Source organism: Elephas maximus, chromosome 15, assembly GCF_024166365.1.
Source record: "Elephas maximus indicus isolate mEleMax1 chromosome 15, mEleMax1 primary haplotype, whole genome shotgun sequence".
NCBI lineage: Eukaryota > Metazoa > Chordata > Mammalia > Proboscidea > Elephantidae > Elephas > Elephas maximus.
In genome coordinates this window covers 3,894,622-3,912,914 of record NC_064833.1, presented here as the reverse complement: position 1 = coordinate 3,912,914, position 18,293 = coordinate 3,894,622, and the positions used below count along the sequence as shown (strand labels likewise).

General features: G+C 44.6%; 1 protein-coding gene across 13 annotated transcripts in view; it reads right to left on the bottom strand.

Moving 5' to 3' along the window:
* The window catches only part of PTK2 (protein tyrosine kinase 2), a 252,208-nt gene that overhangs the window by 83,454 nt on the left and 150,461 nt on the right, over positions 1-18,293 (bottom strand). For 12 of the 13 annotated variants that reach the window (XM_049854317.1, XM_049854311.1, XM_049854312.1 and 9 more), the window contains 3 exons: positions 18,139-18,256; positions 13,063-13,093; positions 8,408-8,460 (listed from right to left, as the gene is read on the bottom strand). In XM_049854317.1, coding sequence (XP_049710274.1) covers positions 8,408-8,460; positions 13,063-13,093; positions 18,139-18,256 — 202 coding nt within the window. The remainder of the gene's footprint in view (positions 1-8,407; positions 8,461-13,062; positions 13,094-18,138; positions 18,257-18,293) is intronic. The other variant, XM_049854321.1, reaches the window with a different exon arrangement.

Genomic DNA, 18,293 nt, shown 5'->3' with positions numbered 1-18,293 from the left:
CCTCTACAACTGTGTGAGCTATTTCCTTGATATAAATCTCTGTATATATATTCACGCTTCACTGGTTTTGTTTTTCTGGAGAACCCAGCCGAAGACACCAACCAAACAAAAATAGTTATAGTTTACACTTTCGAAATGTTTAAAATTTGGCTTTACTCACTGATTTGGGAATACCTGTAATCAGTGTAACCTGCACCCACACACAATGTTGTTCCAGATACCTTGTCCCTTTCTCCAGGACACACCCCCTCTGACCACACTTTCTAAATTCCAAGAAGACGCAGCCAACGGCCTCTCAGATATAGCCTAAGTTCTACCTGAGCTCAACAATAAACACAAGTTTCCTAGAAAAGCTAATAATTAGTTTTTTTACTGTTTGTTTTAAAGATTACTACTTTAGGCCCTCAGAGTAATGTCCCCAGGGAAATGTGTACTTCCGTTAGATATTTTGTAAATCTCTCTTTCAATCTTGTACTTGTTTTTACAAAGAAAGTTTCTCTAGACTTCAAAAATAAACCTTACATACTGGGGAAGCCTGCACAACCTGTACAAGGCAAAGCCATGGTAGCTCCAAAGACACAACCAACCCACCTGAGGGACCAAATTGCTGGGCTGAGGGCTGTGGGAACCATGGGCTCAGGGAACATCTAGCTCAACTGGCATAACAGAGTTTATAAAGAAAATGTTCTACACTCTACTTTGGTGAGTAGCGTCTGGGGTCTTAAAAGCTTGTGAGTGGCCATCTAGGATATTCCACTGCTATCATCCCTTCGGGAGCAAGGAAGAATGAAGAAAACTAAAAACATAAGGGAAAGATTAGTCCAAAGGATTAATGGACCACATCTACCACAGCATCCACCAGACTGAGTACAGTACAACTAGATGGTGCCTGGCTACCACCACTGACTGCTCTGACAGGGATCACAATAGAGGGTCCCAGACAGAGCCGCAGAAGCCCTAGCCTATAGCCCCGGACACCCTTTCAGCTCAGTAAGGAAGCCACTCCTGAGGTTCACCCTTCAGCCAAAGATTGAACAGTCCCATGGAACAAAACAAGACTAAAGGGGTGCACCATCCCTGGGGCAGGGACTGGAAGGTAGGAGGGAACAGGACAGCTGGTAATAGGGAAGCTAGGGTTGAGAAGGGAGAGTGTTGACATGTCGTGGGGTTGTTAACCGATGTCATACAACAATGTGTGTACTGTTTGACAACAAACTAGCTTGTTCTGTAAACCTTCATCTAAAGTTCAACAAAACAAACAAATAAACCTTACATTCAGTATCACCTGCAACAGTGACCCTGTTGAAGATGACCTAATGGCTGTGGTAACGTTGCAGTGGAATACGGATGAGTGCCTGGCATCTAGTCTCTGGAATGTCAGGATGCTGCTTCCTTTCCCAACTAGGGATCCATCAGGAGCTGAAAACGGTCCTAAAAGTTATCGAGACTCTCATTCTTCCTGCTGACTGTTCCCCCAGTCCCCCTGCTCAAAGCTGACTAGAAAAGAATCCGGCAACTATCAAAATCACCGAGAGCTCTGACTATTTCTGCCTTTCTTCTTCCTGTTCCTGCTACGTGGAATGGATCCCTGTAAGTCCCAGTTTACCACCAGAGCGGGCCTCACTGGGACATCCACTGATGCATTTAAAAACAATCACTGTGCACTTATGTCCCAGTTAGGAGCCCTGGTGGCACAGTGGTTAAGAGCTCAGCTGGTAACCAAAAGGTCGGCAGTTTGAATCTACCAGGTGCTCCTTGGAAACCCTATGGGGCAGTTCCACCCTGTCCTAAAGGCTCATTATGAGTTGGAATCGACACAATGGCAACGGGTTTGGTTTGGTTCTATGCCCCAGATAAAAGACAGGTCAACAGAGCACGTCTTTGTCAGTGATGGGTTCATGGTCTAGGTGGATTCTAAAATAATCACACCCATCAATGCTGTCAGTGATAGGATAACGTCCACACGCCTACAAGGAAGACCAGTTAATACAACTAGTATTCAAATTTACACACCAATCACTAAGGCCAAAGAGGAAGAAATTAAAGATTTTTACCAACTTCTGCAGCCTGAAATTGATCAAACATGCAATCAGGATGCATTGATAATTACTGATTATTAGAATGCGCAAGTTGGAAACGAAGAAAGACTGATATTTGGAAAACACTGCCTTTGTGATAGAAATGATGCTGGAGATTGCATGACAGAATTTCGTTTAAGATCAATGACTTCTTCATTGCAAATACCTTTTTTCACCAACATAAACAGTGACTACACATGTGGACTTCACCAGATGGAATACACAGGAAGCCAATCAACTACATCGGTGGAAAGAGATGATAGAAAAGCTCAATAACATCAGTCAGAACAAGGCCAAGGGCTGACTGTGGAACAGACCATCAATTGTTCATATGTAAGTTCAAGATGAAACTGAAGAAAATCAGAACAAGTTCATGAGAGCCAAACTACAACCTTGAGCATATCCCACCTGAATTTAGAGACCATTTCAAGAATAGATTTGACACGTTAAACACTAACGACAAAAGACCAGACAATTTGTACAAGGACATCATACAGGAAGAAAGTAAGAGGTCACTGAAAAGACAGACGAGAAAGAAAAGTACAAAATGGATGTCAGAAGAGACTCTTGAAACTTGCTCTTGAGTGTCGAGTGGCTAAAGTGAAAGGAAGAAATGATGAAGTAAAAGAACTGAAGATTTCAAAGGGTGGCTCCAGAAGACAAAGCAAAGTACTGTAATGACATGTGCAAAGACCTGGAGGTAGAAAACCAAAAGGGAAGAACACGCTTGGCATTTCTCAAGCTGAAAGAACTGATGAAAAAATTCAAGCCTTGGGCTGCGATATTGAAGGATTCTACAGGAAAAATATTAAACAAAACCCATAAAAAACTGTTGCCGTTGAGTCGACTCTGACTCATAGCGACCCTATAGGACAGAGTAGAAGTGCCCCATAGAGTTTCCAAGGAGCACCTGGTGGATTCGAACTGCCAACCTATATGGTTAGCAACCGTTGCACTTTACCACTACGCCACCTAGGTTTCCTTATACAACACAGGAAGGAATACACAGTCACTATGCCAAAAAGAACTGGTTGATGTTCAATCATTTCAGGAGGTAACATATGATCAGGGACCAACAGTACTGAAGGAAGAAGTCCAAGCTGCTCTGAAGGCACTGGCGAAAAACAAGGCTCCAGGAATTGATGGAATATCAACTGAGATGTTTCAACAAATAGATGCAGTGCTGGAGGTGCTCACTTGTCTATGCCAAGAAATCTGGAAGATAGCTATCTGGCCAACCGACTGGAAGAGATCCATATTTATGCCTATTCCCAAGAAAGGTGATCCAATCAAATGCGGAAATTATCGAACAGTATCATTAACATCACATGAAAGTAAAATTTTGCTGAAGATTATTCAAAAGTGGCTATAGCAGTATATAGACAGGAAACTGCCAGAAATTCAAGCCAGATTCAGAAGAGGATGTGGAAACAGGGATATCTTGCTGATATCAGATAGACCCTGGTTGAAAGCAGAGAATATCAGAAAGACGTTTACCTATGTTTTATTGACTATGCAAAGGCATTTGACTGTGTCAATCAGAACAAACTATGCATAACACTGCAAAGAATGGGAATTCCGGAACACTTAATTGTGCTCATGAGGAACCTGTACATAGATCAAGAGGCAGTCGTTGGAACACAACGAGGGTATACTGCGTGGTTAGAAGTCAGGAAAGCTGTGCGTCAGTGTTGTATCCTTTCACCATACTTATTCAATCTGTATACTGAACAAATAATTCGAAGAAGCTGGACTATATGAAGAAGAACGGGGCATCAGGGTTGGAGGAAGACTCATTAACAACCTGCGTTATGCAGATGACACAGCCTTGCTTGCGAAAGTGAAGAGGATTTGAAGTGCTTACTAATGAAGATCAAAGACCACAGCCTACAGTACGGATTACACCTCAACATAAAAAAAACCCAAAGATCCTCACAACTGGACCAGTAAGCAACATCATGATAAACAGAGAAAAGACTGAAGTTGTCAAGGATTTCATTTTACTTGGATCCACAATCAATACCTATGGAAGAAGCAGTCAAGAGATCAAAAGACACACCGTACCGGGCAAATCTCCTGCAAAAGACCTCTTTAAAGTGTTAAAAAAGCAAAGATGTCACCTTGAAGACTAAGGTGTGCCTGACCCAAGCCACGGTGTTTCCAATTGCCTCATACGCACCCGAAAGGTGGACGATGCGTAAGGAAGACTGAAGAACTGACACCTTTGAATTGTGGTGTTGGTGAAGAAGACCGAATACACCATGGACTGCCAGAAGAACAAACAATTCTGTCCTGGAAGGAGTACAGCCAGAATGCTCCTTAGAAGCAAGGATGGCGAGACTGCGTCTCACGTACTTTGGACGTTATCACATGTTCTCAGGAGGGTAAGTTCCTGGAGAAGGACATCATGCTTGGTAAAGTAGAGGGCCAACGAAAAAGAGGAAGACCCTCAATGAAATGCATTGACACAGTGGCTGCAACAATGGGCTCAAGTATAACAAGGATTGTGAGGTGCAGGCCCAGGCAAGGATTTGTTCTGTTGTACACAGGGTCACTGTAAGTCAAAATCTACTTGGTGGCACCTAACAATAACAACAACATCAAGGACTATCCATACAGAGAGAAGCACAGTGCACTATCAGAACCCTGAGGAAGAACAGTCTAATTCTTCTTGGAGTAATCAAGGAAGGCTTCTAGGAAGTGGTGACATCTGAACTGGGTCTTGAAGATCAGGTAGAAATTTTCTGGTGTGATCTTCCCAAGTGTTTCTTCATCTGCACTTGGTGCAAACACCCCTAAATTGCTATATAAAGGCAGGATAGCCCAGAGAATAATGACTTGAGTTCCAGTGTTGGTCCATCATTTTCTAGTACTGAACAAGTTAGTTTACCTCTCTTAATTTCAGTTCTCCTCTCTGTGAAATGGGGGAATAATAAGCCCCTTGCAAGGCTGTACTAGGATTAAACAACATAGTACCTAACATTTATGAAGGGCTTTACCAACGCTACATGCGTGCTCATACAAGTAAAGGTTTAACGCTGTGTCTACACATCGTGAACACTTCATGAAAAGAGCCTGGCTCTCCTAGCTGCGTGTGAACCTCAGCCCCTCCTGGGTCTTGACCATCTCTCCCGTCACATCTCTTGGCCTTCCACCTTTGCTGCCTGTCTGCCACCCTGGCCCTCTTGCTGGGAGGCTTGAATGCGCCTCTTCTCCGGGGCCCAGCACCTGCTGACCCCTCAGTATCTACAGGACTCTCTCACTTCAATCACCTGCCCACGATTTTAATCGCTCCCCTATAGCTCTCGATTTACCAGCTTTACTTTAATCCCGGCCTGTGGTCTGGCTCCTCCCCAAGAATGTAAACTCCCCAAGGGAAGGGCTTTGGCTTATTCACTATTACAGCCCAGCACCTAGGACAGTGCACATAGTGGGCACTCTCGATCAATGTAAAAGGGGGACTGTAAACACTGGAATAAAATCCACCTTGTAGGGCTCGTTAGGGGCTGAGACAGAGAGAGAACGTGGCAGAAAAACCAGCAGTCATGCAGTACAGATGTAGTTGGAGGCCTGGGGCAGGCAGGCTCGCTGTGGAGAGCAGACACAGAATTCCACAGGGTCCAGAAGCAATGCGGGCCTCTACCTCAGTGTGACTGTCTTACACGCCACATGGTGAGCATTTCCAGGTTCAGGTACAGAAATGACCTCCGGATTTAGTAACAGAACCAACTGTACAAAGATATTCATAGAAGTGTGCAATCGCAGGGTATGAGCCGTGTACTGTACAAGCTCCTGGTGGCCAGGCATGGAAGATGCTATGTCTTATAGTCTTTGTGACGATGTAAGTACCCACACTCGTTAGTCCAACTCTACCGCAGGGAGCAAACGGTGGGGGAGTCACGACGGATCGATAGGCATCTATTTAAGAAACTGGTGCCACATCGTGAAATGGCCACCGGATGTTATCCATCTGCTGTGCCTGCATCTGTAAATTACCAAAGTGATGGTCATGTGTAAGATACAGTGGCAATAAGAGCTGAGAAGAGCATGTAAACATGTTGACATGTAAAGATGAAAAGAACGCCCAGGCCAAGCGACCAGCTCAAGCAAAGTACAGAGGTAAACAGGCACTGGCGGCATAACCGTTAATTTTATCTGGCCGAAAAAAATGCAGAAGAGGGGGAAGAGGCAGAATGGAAAGGTGCGCGGACAGAAAGGCCTTGGAGGGCCGAGCTAAGGAGCCTAAACTTCCTCCTATGGACAGTTAAGTTATTACTGAAATATGAGCAGAGAATTAACTAAATTAAATTCACGTGGCAGCAATCAAAGACTTAACACAGGGACGGAAGCTTGAACTCTGAGTTAGGGGATGAGTAGGAAGAAATGATGAAGGCAGAACCGTAATTAAGACCAGGGTTGGAGCCAGACCAGGAGTTTGAACCACAACTCCACCTTTAACCGCTGTGTGCTCTGCGGCATATTACTTAACCTCTCTGGGCTGCATGCAGTCTCCTTGTCTGTACAAGAAGAGAAACTACCTCAGGTTTACTGTGAGGACTAAGGGAGTTAATCCAATCAAAAGAACAGAGAACACAGACCAGCGTCCGGCACGTAGTATGTACCCCATTACACGCACACTCAATACCACTGAAATAGGGTGAAAACAGAGCATAAAGGAGGGGTGGCTTGGAGAGAGGAATGCCTGAGGTGTGATGAGGATCAGCTGTTAAATAAAACTGAGGCTTGAAACCTGAAGAACTGAAGACACTGAGTAAAAGGGACAAGGAAAATACACAAAGGAACAAGCTCTGCAGGCTCTGTTAGGATGGACTTCACTTCATTTCTGAGTCTTGATCACCTCCTGAGCCCAGGGACGTCGAGGCGAGGACATGTGGCAGGTACCACAGCAAGGAAAGTTACCAGTTTCAGGGGCTCAGTGCCAAAACTGCACTTCAGTCCAGCAAGATGACGGTTCCCTGCTCTGGACTCACACTGGGCTTAGGGACAGGAGCCTCAGTGCTGCAGCGTGTGGCGGCCTTACACACTCCTTGAGGACCTAGATACTGAAGCCCACCAAACCTCCTGTACCACCATAGACTGAACACAGGGCAAGTACGTGCTGACTAAGGACCTGTTTTGCCCCCTGGTGGCCCTTCTTCAGGAAACCTCAGGCTACTCCAGAAGTCATGGAAAAAGCGAATTGACTAGTGAAGGCACCTCTCCAGGATGAGCACCCATCAATCTTAGAACATGCTGGCAGCCTTGAGGCCAGCCAGATGTCTGCTAGGGTCCGGTGAGAACCCAGCTGTAGCACGAAGACCCTCTCCCTCTCTGCCAGGGCATGGCTTACAGCTCCTTCAGTCGGTAGTGCTCTGAGGTACTGCGCACAGTTTAGCTCCGTCAGCATCGCTGCCAAGTCCATAAATACGAGCACGGATATTCCATGGGAAAGGGCATTTGGGATGTTTGGGCACGATAAAAAAATAAGCAATTACATTTTACTCTGGGATGCTAAAAAAGAACCCAGTCATCAACTAGGCAAAAGCACAAAACTAAATTTTGGGAAAAACTGACTAAAGTTATCTGGAAATTATTATTTTAGCAACGTAACATATGCATACATATACACCTAAGATCAGGTTATATACCTAGCACGTGTGTGCGTGCAGATATGTACGTGCTTAGCACATCTTAAGATACCAAATTTGGGTCAGGGGAAGATGTTTTTTCCTTTCCAATATTTGCCACATGGTTCAACTGGGGAAAAAAAAGATACCTACTTTCTGAAAACATACCAAGAAAAACACAACACACTTATCACACCAGCAAATAGTTAAGATAGTGCTCATTATCAGTATCTTAACTATATTTTTTAAAAAGCAATATTCAAACACCACTTTGTTAACTGTGAAAAAGACAAAACAGTTTAAAAATAATTCACATTTCCTGAACTTCAATAAATATTCAAAGCATATTCTGCTAAGTTCTGCTGAATCGCAAAGATGAACTGTAACAGCAACTTAGAAGTAAAAACTTTAATTTCAAATATGTTTAGCATGATACCAAAACAGAAAAATGACTTGGAATCCTAAATGATCAGTGAATAATCTCATTATATTAGATATATATACTCATCTAAAAAATAACGGTGATGAGCCATATTTAAAACTATTCAGTGATGGCAAACTTGGGGAGCCAGAATGTTTTATTTTTATGCACTAGAGAGGAAGCGATCATAATAAAAATGAACAGACACCCAACTTCCAATGGTTCCCAGCACTACTGCTCTGAGCGGTTCAACTTCTCAGCATGCGCTGCGAGGCGCTTACCTGACACGGAGACAGCGTGGGTCCGCACGCCCTGCTTCTCGCTGTTGGCGAGCCTGGAACAGAGAGGAGATGTGAGCGCTATACGTGCGTCAGGACCAGACAGCTGGGCATTCATCCCCAAGGGGAAAGGCCTGAGTCAGAAGGACTACGGATGCCGTTTCCCACGAGACTAGGTTCTAGAAGGTGGTTCTTCTAAAACACTGGATTCTACCACCTGCAGCACTTAAAATAACCAGACCACTTGAATATCTTAAAGATCAGAAGATAATGTAGATGACTGAAGGAAGAGTGCTAAGAATAGCCCAGGAGACGCTGCCATGCCACTGAATGTGACATGCACGTCTGAGCAACTGCTCAATCTAAACGCTGCTTTCCCAAAGGAAAAGGCTCTTTCCTAAAGGTAGGAGATAACAAAAAACAAAACAAAATAAAAAACACCGAGAATGGAATTTTGCCTCTAAAACAGTTTGAAATAATATGGTATGAATGGTCCTTCTTAAATTTAGTGCCTAAAAAAATCAGGTAGTACATTAGTACAGGTTCTTCTTTACAGATGGAAAAAAGGTAGTCTTAACGTAGATAGTTACTTGTTTCATGAAATGGCTCAGAAGAAGTAGTGCTTTACATGTTAACCCAGATAAAATCAAATGCTGGTCAAAAGATTTTAGCGACATTTAAAAAATGCAAGTATAGTTCAGTTTAACATTTTAGTCAAGGACAAAATGCAGACCAAAAAGGAACCCTACAGTCTTTGGAAATCAAAGTTACTTTGGTCTTTTTATAAAAGGCTTCTATCAGATGCATGAGCATTTACTAGAGCTACTGAATAGAAATTTTTTCTAGTATTTAGAACTTACACCAGGAAAGATTAATCTTTGAGAGGAGAAATATTCAATATGAAGTTGGATAACTTCTGTAATTAGTAATATTAGCATGAAGTCATAGAAGGTCCTTTTACTGAATTTTTCAAATATTTGAAATCCTTACGGTATCTTCATTTTTCTTCCACAGCAGCTACACAAATTGTCCTATCTTTGAGTAATATTGGGAAGCCTTGTTGTTAGTTGCCGTCAAGTCAATTCCAACTCACAGCGCCCACCAGGTGTGCACGTCAGGTATTCGGAGAACTGCTCCACAGGGTTTTCAAGGCTGTGACCTTTTGGAAGCAGATTGCCGGGGCTGTCTTCTGAGGTCCTCTGGGTGGGGTTTGAACCGCCAACCTCTTGGCTAATAGTCACCAGCTTAATGGTGTGTGCCACCCAGGGACTCCTTGGGAAGCCACAGGGGAGGCAATTGTCCTATGTAGATTATACTGTTTGCTTCCTCATTACACTCTGTTGCTGACACTGGGGTCTTCCCTTTACCACACTGCATTTATAGATGCGGCAGCCAATAAAGTTTGCTTTATTCAGTTTTTCTAGTATTTACTACCGCTTCTAATCTACTAGATTCTTCAATCACTTTCAGAGCTATGTTTTGATCCCTGTATCTTTTAATCCTCAAAATCATTCCTTAACGACGTCCCACAATTGAAGATACCCCCAGCGTTAGCTCCTGGCCTGATGTGGGCCCTTAGTAAATATCTGTTGTCTTAGTCATCTAGTGCTGCTGTAACAGAAATACCACAAGTGGATGGGTGCCAACAAACGGAAGTTTGTTCTCTCACAGTCTAGAAGGCTAGAAGTCCAAATTCAGGGTGCCAACTCCAGGGGAAGGCTCTCTCTGTCAGCTCTGGGGGAAGTTCCTTGTCACCAATCTTCTCTTGGTCTAGGAGCTTCTTTGCACAAGGACCCCAAGTCCAAACGATGTGCTCTGCTCCTGGCAATACTTTCCTGGTGGTATGAGGTCCCCCTATCTCTCTGCTCACTTCTCTCTTTTAGATCTCAAAAGAGACTGCCTTAAAACACAACCTAATCTTGTAGATTGAGTCCTGCCTCACTGTTATCACTGCCTCTAATCCTGCCTTATTAACATCACAGAGGTAGGATTTACAACACATGGGTAATTGCATCCGATGACAAAGGAGTGGACAATTACACAATAATGGGAATCACGGCCTAGCCAAATTGACACACGGTTTTGGGGAACAGAGTTCAATCCATAACATCTGCTAAATGTGCTGAATCTATAAAAGGCTGCCTAAGCTGAGAGAAAGCTATCCTGCGCTCCCACCTGCAGATGCTGCCCACTGTCAGGTCCACCGTGTGGCCTTGCACCAGTGCTCACTGCCCAGAGCAGGAAGTGGACGGGAAAGAGGCCCTTTAACAAGTGTGGCAGGTGGTGCGGCAGATGAGGAGAAGGTGTCCAGGAAAACAACACAGGGGGGCTTCCAGAGGAAGGCCTGAGAGACGAGCGGGACCCAGCAAGGGAAAAGAATGGCGCTCACAAAGGCTCTATGGCAAAGGAAGGACAGCTCGCTCCAGTGACTGAAACAAGTTCAATGTAGCTGAAGAACCGAGTGCCAGGAGTGATGAAAATGAGGCTGGGGTGCTGGCAGGGGACGAGCCACACAGGGTCCTGCAGCTAGGTTACGGAAGCTATCCCAGAAGCAGCAGCACGTCCCGGTACGGGTTCTCAGTAGGAGGGTTCTCCCAGGAGCAACAGCCTGTCGCTGTACAGGTTCTCAGTAGAAGGGTTCCCCCTGGCTTTAGTGGAGAGAAAGTAGAGGATGCTGGACAAAAGGGGACAGAGGATGATCCGTGAGCAGATGTACAGAGACCTGACACAGCAAGCCTGAGACTGCATCCCAGAAAGGCCTGCTACAAGGTGGGTCCTCGACTAGCATCTGGGAACAAGGACTTCCAGGGGGTTCTCCCCATTCCCTAACTGATAAGAGTGGCTCACTGCACCTAAACTGTTTGAACACACTGTGTGGTTTATGCCAAGCACCTGCCTTCCTTCTGGGAGTCTGGAATTTTGGTACACGCCAGGCAGAGGGTACCTGCATGACTAGACTTCCATAGAAACCCTGGCCTCCTGGGGTCAGTTGAACTGCTCTGGTAGAAGACACGACACACATGTGGTCACATTTTGATGCCGGAGGAAGTAGGCGTGTCCTGTGTGACTCCTCCGGTAAAGGACCCTGGAAAGCTGGGCCTAGTTTCCTCTGAACTTCATCACGTGTGCTTTTTTCCCGTGTTGACAGTGCTTTCAACCTTTTGCTGTAGGAAATCATAGCCATGAACACTACTACATGCAGAGTCCTGGGAGTCCTCCTGAAGAATCAACAAGCCTGGGGGTGGTCTTGGGGACCCCAACACAGGAGTCTACTGCAGTAATGCAAGCAGGCAGTAACAGTGGCCAAAAACAGGGAGGACTGTGGCAAGGCAGGTATGATGGTTAAGGTTGTGTGTCAGCTTGGCCGGGCCATGATTCTCAGTGGTTTGGCAGTTATGATATAGTCTGGCAGTCATATGATGATGTAATCACCTCCATGGTGAGATGTGATATAATGTGATCACCTCCATGATGGGATCTGCTGTGAGTAGCCAATCAGTTGAAAGGGAGTTTCCTTGGGAGTGTGGCCTGCATCCAACATAAGTGGACTTTCTGGCAAGGCTCGGGGCCTTTTGCTGGCTCTGGATCCTGCAGCTGGCTCCTGTCTGACTAACCTCCAGTTCTTGGGACTTGAGCTAGCAGCTTACCTGTCGTCTTGCCTGCCAATCTTGGGATTCGTTGATGTTCGTAGCCTGTGAGCAAGAGCCCTGCTGTCTGACCTGCTGATCTTGGGTTTGGCAGCCACTGCAGCTGTGTGAATTAGGAGAAATCTCTACCCCGGCCCACGGACTTGGGACATTCCAGCCTCTACAACTGAGTGAGCCATTTCCTTGATATAAACCTCTCTCTGTATATATATTTATATACTTTACTGGTTTTGCTTCTCTAGAGAAGCCAGCCTAAAGACAGCTGGGAAGTGGATGAGTTTGAAACACTGAAGAAGTGATACTGGCTGTGGAGAAGGACGAGACAAAGATCATGCCCAGGTTTTACCCCCTTTATTCCAGTGGCTCTTGGATTAATTTTTCCTCTTCAGGTGCCTTCCAACTCCGTGGAAGCAGCTTTCTGAGTACTTTTCACACAGCTGTAATTGTTTATTTACCTGTTTATCTCGATGTCTAGATTTTGTCTATCATATCTGGGTCCCCAGTTAGTAAAGTACTGGCTGTGAATATTGAAGTTACTAAATAGTTTCTTTTAGAGTTACTATTTAATTCTTTGAATTTTATAAATCAATATATGTACTGTGAAATCTTGACAAAGAATTAAGCAACTAAAAAATTAATACAGATCACCTCTCCTCAATTTTCTCCCTTGTAAAACAGCCAGAACGACACCTACTTTTCAGGGCTCTAACGAGGATGAGAGATGCCACATCAAACACCTGCTAAACAATGTGCCTTCACATCGTTACTATGGCGCGGCTCTCCAACTCCTCTTTTGAACTTCTAATAAAGAGAAAGTTTATTTTTAAGCTTTTGGATTAAGCCTAAATACATAATATGATTTACATTTGATTTCTTTGTTCAAACTTGGAATATTGGTTTTCCAGTTCCCTGATCATATAAATCATAATTTTTGAGGCAAACGGATAATAAAGCTATTTCCTTAAATTTTCTTAAAAAACTCAAGAAGAATACGCAGAGAGCAGCACTTACTTTGGTATTGATGGTAAAGCCCGTTCACCTTCTGGAAAAAAGAAAAGAGAGAGAAGAGGTTCATTTATTCCCTTTTCAAAGGTTACGCCTACAAAGCAGGTAAGAAGGGCCAGCCCTGCCCCAGGGTCTCAGCAGTAACCCTTTAGAGAAGTTATCATACTGCCCATCTTAGATTCTCATAGTTTTATTTTCAACATTGTTAAACATAAACTGCCGGTGCATGCTTTTTAGAAGTTCAGTTTACCCAGAAGCACAGCTCTAGGTTGACAGCATGGTAGCAGATTTCCTTCCTGAGAAACTATAAAGGACGGGCTTTTTAGGGTCAGAGCCAACATTTCTCACCAAACGACTGGGCGTCGTGTATTTGGGTAAAAATGCTCACTGGTAGTGATTCTGAAATCTGTGCAGGAAACACATGGGAACACACAGAAAACAAGCCCACAGGTAAGGGAGGCTGCAGGAGGAAGTGACACACCAGAGACGGAGCCGGGGGCCTGCCAAGTGGGGGCCTGCGAAGCGGGGCCTGCAGGAGCTCTGGGAGCACTGCCAGCGGGAGCAGCTGAGGTGGCCACCTGCCCACAGTGGTTGCCTGCCCCCCGGCACCAACGGGGCCCATTCCTTTGGCCACAGTGACCAGGCAGGGCTAGTGCGATCACAGCGAAGCTCAGAACTTTGTTCCGTGGTGTGAGGACACATTCTCTCCCTCTTCCTTTGTGGACGAGAATGCACGGAGTGCTGCCTGGTCACCTCTGTAATCTGGATTAACCTAACAGCCTGCAGCTGATCCTCTCCCGCTCCATCCCTACGCTACACTGCCATCAGAATCATCTTCCCAAATTACAATTCACTGAGACATTTCTCAGCTTCAATGTTTAGTGTCTCTCAACATCTCTGAGGAGGCATATAAGCACCTCAGCCTAACCCAGAAAGCACTACCTCACTCCTATCAACACATAAGCAGTGCTCTCCCCCAGCTTTGGAGGAGATGTGGCGGGGGTGGGGCAGAGGAAGGTGGGTAGGCCCCCATCTACTACTCATTTCTCTGACCCCTTCACAGGCAGCTCCTTGGTAACACCCAGGTGTGCTCACATTTCCCCTTGAACTTGGGATTTCAACCAGTCCTCCCACCACCACCATGTCGCTGAAATACCCTTGTCGAGGTCACCAGTGACCCCCTTCCTAAATCTAATAGTTCACCCTTTGTCAGCACGTAACACAGGTAATCACCCTATCCTCCTGGAAGGGTCCCTCCCTGGGTCTCCAGGCCTGAGTCTACACTCACCTTTCCCCTAACCTCACAGGGCATGGGTGAGTCTCCTAGGCTGTGCAATTTCCTGGGTGTATCGTGCTGCCTTGGATGGTGCCCCTCTTTCTGGTGGAATATCACTCCCCAGGCTTTCACAGCAGGGCTCAGGCACCACCTCCTCCAGGGAGCCTACCGGGAGCACCCCAATTTAATTCCGACAGCCCTCCTCTGTGCTGCTCCCGTACTAACACAGCACTTCCCACCATCATCCTTTTGCATGGACTACATGGCTGGGTCACCTGAAAGTAAGGTTCAACCTGCCCAAAGGCTGTGGAGAGACTGGAACACTTACACATTGCTGGTGGGAATGTCAAATGGTACAACCACTTTGGAAATCGATTTGGCACTTCCTTAAAAAGCTAGAAATAGAACTACCATACGATCCAGCAATCCCACTCCTTGAAATATATATCCTAGAGAAATAAGAGCCTTTACACAAACAGATATATGCACACCCATGTTTACTGCACCACTGTTTACAATAGCAAAAAGACGGAAGTAACCAAGGTGCCCATCAACGGATGAATGGGTAAATTATGGTGTATTCACACAATGGAATACTACACATTGATAAAGAACAGTAAGGAATCTGTGAAACATTTCATAACATGGAGGAATCTGGAAGGCATTATGCTGAGTGAAATTAGTCAGTTGCAAAAGGACAAATGTTGTATAAGATCACCATTATAGGAACTTGAGAAATAGTTTAAACTGAAAAGAAAACATTCTTTTGTGGTTATGAAAAGGGGGAGAGGGAGGATGGGAGAGGGGCATTCACTAATTACATAGTAGACAAGAACTACTTTAGGTGAAGGGAAAGACAGCACACAATACAGGGGAGGTCAACACAACTGGACTAAACCAAAAGCAAAGAAGCTTCCTGAATAAAATGAATGCTTCGAAGGCCAGCGTAGCAGGGGCAGGAATCTGGGAACCATGGTCTCAGAGGACATCTAAGTCAATTGGCATAATGAAATCTATTAAGAAAACATCCTACATCCCACTTTGAAGAGTGGCGTGTGGGGTCTTAAATGCTAGCAAGCAGCCAGCTAAGATGCATCTATTGGTCTCAACCCACCTGGATCAAAGGAGAATGAAGAACACCAAGGATACAAGGCGATTACAAGCCTAAGAGACAGAAAGGGCCACGTGAACCAGAGACTACATCATCCTGAGACCAGAAGAACTAGATGGTGCCGGCTACAACCGACGACTGCCCTGACAGGGAACACAACAGAGAACCCCTGAGGGAGCAGGAGAGCAGTGGGATGCAGACCTCAAAGTCTCGTAAGACCAGACTTAATGGTCGGACTGAGACTAGAAGGACCCCGGTGGTCATGGCCCCCAGACCTTCTGCTGGCCCAGGACAGGAGCCATTCCTGAAGCCAACTCTTTAGACATGGATTGAACTGGAAAATGGGTTGGAGAGGGACGCTGGTAAGGAGTGAGCTTCTTAGATCAGGTGGACACTTGAGACTACGTTGGCATCTCCTGCATGGAGGGGAGATGAGAGGGTGGAGGGGGGTTAGAAGCTGGCGAAATGGACAAGAAAAGAGAGAGTGGAGGGAGAGTGTGGGCTGTCTCATTAGAGGGAGAGCAACTGGGAGTGTGCAGCAAGGTATATATGGGTTTTTGTGTGAGAGACTGATTTGATTTGTAAACTTTCACTTAAAGCACAATAAAAATTATTAAAAAAAAAAAAAAAAAGTCCATGTGCTTACAGCCATAAATACACCTGGGTCTATATATAGATATATCTATGTCTAGTTCTCTCTCCATGGATATTTCGGACTATAATCCATTGAAAATATTCAACTTAAATAGTATTTTAATGAGTCAACGTATCTTTACTTTAGGCATACAAGATAGTCAAGTAATGAATACGCTGTGATTCAAAATAAGGTAGATAAATTATCAAGCTTACTAATTCATCCTATACAATGTAAAATTGGTAGCCACCAACGCTCCACCTAGCTTTCCTGCTGAGCACGTTCACTGCTGCCCTTCTCACGTGAATGAAGAGCTTAATGCATCTCATTTTACATGATCTGGTATCAGAATATTTCTCCCCAGAGGAGTGGATAACTGGGTAGGCAGACTCTGAAGCTCATTCAGTGGTTAAAGTCTGAGCATTATTTTTTCTGTGTACTGAGATATTAATAAAGGACTTTGGGAAAATTAAAATGAAATAAAAATTATTTACTAAAAAGGAGACCAGCATACACTTAGTATTCACTTCCAGACAATCAGTCCCATTGAACATTTCACGTGAAGCAATTCTCCCATCACGTTTACACAACTTGTGAGGTATATACCTCTCCTTGAAGCACAAAGTGAAAACTCAAGAGCTCATGGCTACAAAAGCTTTAAGTGAGGGTAGCTTTAGATAAAATCAACTTCACTATATTTGGTATTAAAAAAAACTAAAATAAATAAATGCTATATTTTAGAAAAAGCTAACAGGATCTATTGGTCTGATCATAGAGGAAAAACACTCATTAAACTGGCCACGACCTTGACTCACACAGTCTTATGTTTACTTACCGGTCTTTTGGTTTATGGCTTTAGTAACTGCGTTTAGACTACAACATTTTGATAAAACAAACAAACAAACCCGTTGCTGCTGTGTTGGTTCCACTCACAGCGACCCTGCAGGACACAGCAGAACTGCCCCGTAGGTTTCCAGGGCTGCGATCTTTACGGAAGCAGACTGCCACATCTTTCTCCTGCTGCGTGGCTGGTGGGTTCAAACTGCCACACACCTTGCTCGAACTGCTTTGTAAAAACTGCTTCCTGCTAGACCAGCGGGGTTTCTACAGTCTCTATACCAGCAGTTCAATACTATGCCACTTGCTGTACTGGGGGCTATTTTCTACTGTCTTCAACATTGAACTTAATTGCGCTTACTTGGACACACACCACAGAGTGTCAGGATTCTTTATGACCATGTCACTGAAAGTTAGTGTTGGAAGGGATCTTGGCAATACAACAAAGCCCGTTTACAGAGTGCCTTCTACATATATTAACACACCCTCCCAAACAGCACCAAAGATAGGTACTATTCTTGTTTTCACAGATGAGAGAACTGAAGCACAGAAAAGCTCAGGCATGACAGATGGCAGCACGGAGGACCCATGATTTGAACCCACAAGTTAAGACATGGTTCCAAAGGCCAGTGTTTCTTCGCTTCACACGATGCTGTCATTCTCTTGGGATATTTGCATTGGATCATTCCAGAAACCGAAGCCCTCTGGAACATACCTTCTCACTTGCCTGCAAAAACCCCACATAACTTGACACGAGACCATCTTGTTTCATTTCAATTTTGATTTTACATCATAACCTAGAATTTATTTTGTTCTTCCACTACCCTAAACTTTTAAAATATATGAGAAAAAAAGACTAAACAAACTTTATTGTGAGTTTCAAGAGACACTTTTTTTAAAAAACAAACCAAGAATATAATCCTAAAAACTTATTTAAAAACATAACAATGACCTGGAAAATGCAACTCAAAGCACAATATTCTAAATAGAAACGTTTTCTTTAAGCTCTATTCAAACTTAGCTCCCTGCCTTGCCAGTGTGAAATGGACCACAGCCCCTAGAAAAGCACAGAATACAGGATTACACTATGCTGAATGACTCCTTTGGGCTTTACAGCATTCACGGTTATCTTAGAGAAGGATTCCAGGCTACAGGGAGCAAGCATGCCTAACACGAGACAACAGGAATATTGTTGGGTGTACGCACACAGAACCGGCCCCTCACCTTTCTGGGGTCTGATGATGAAAGACTGCGTGGCTCCATTCACCAGCCGGCAGTAGCCATCGATCAAGTCAGCCATATTCTCTGCAATGGTTAAGGATGGGGCCGTCACTGTCAGAGGCTAAACAGGGGGAAGAGACCAATAAAGAGACATTATT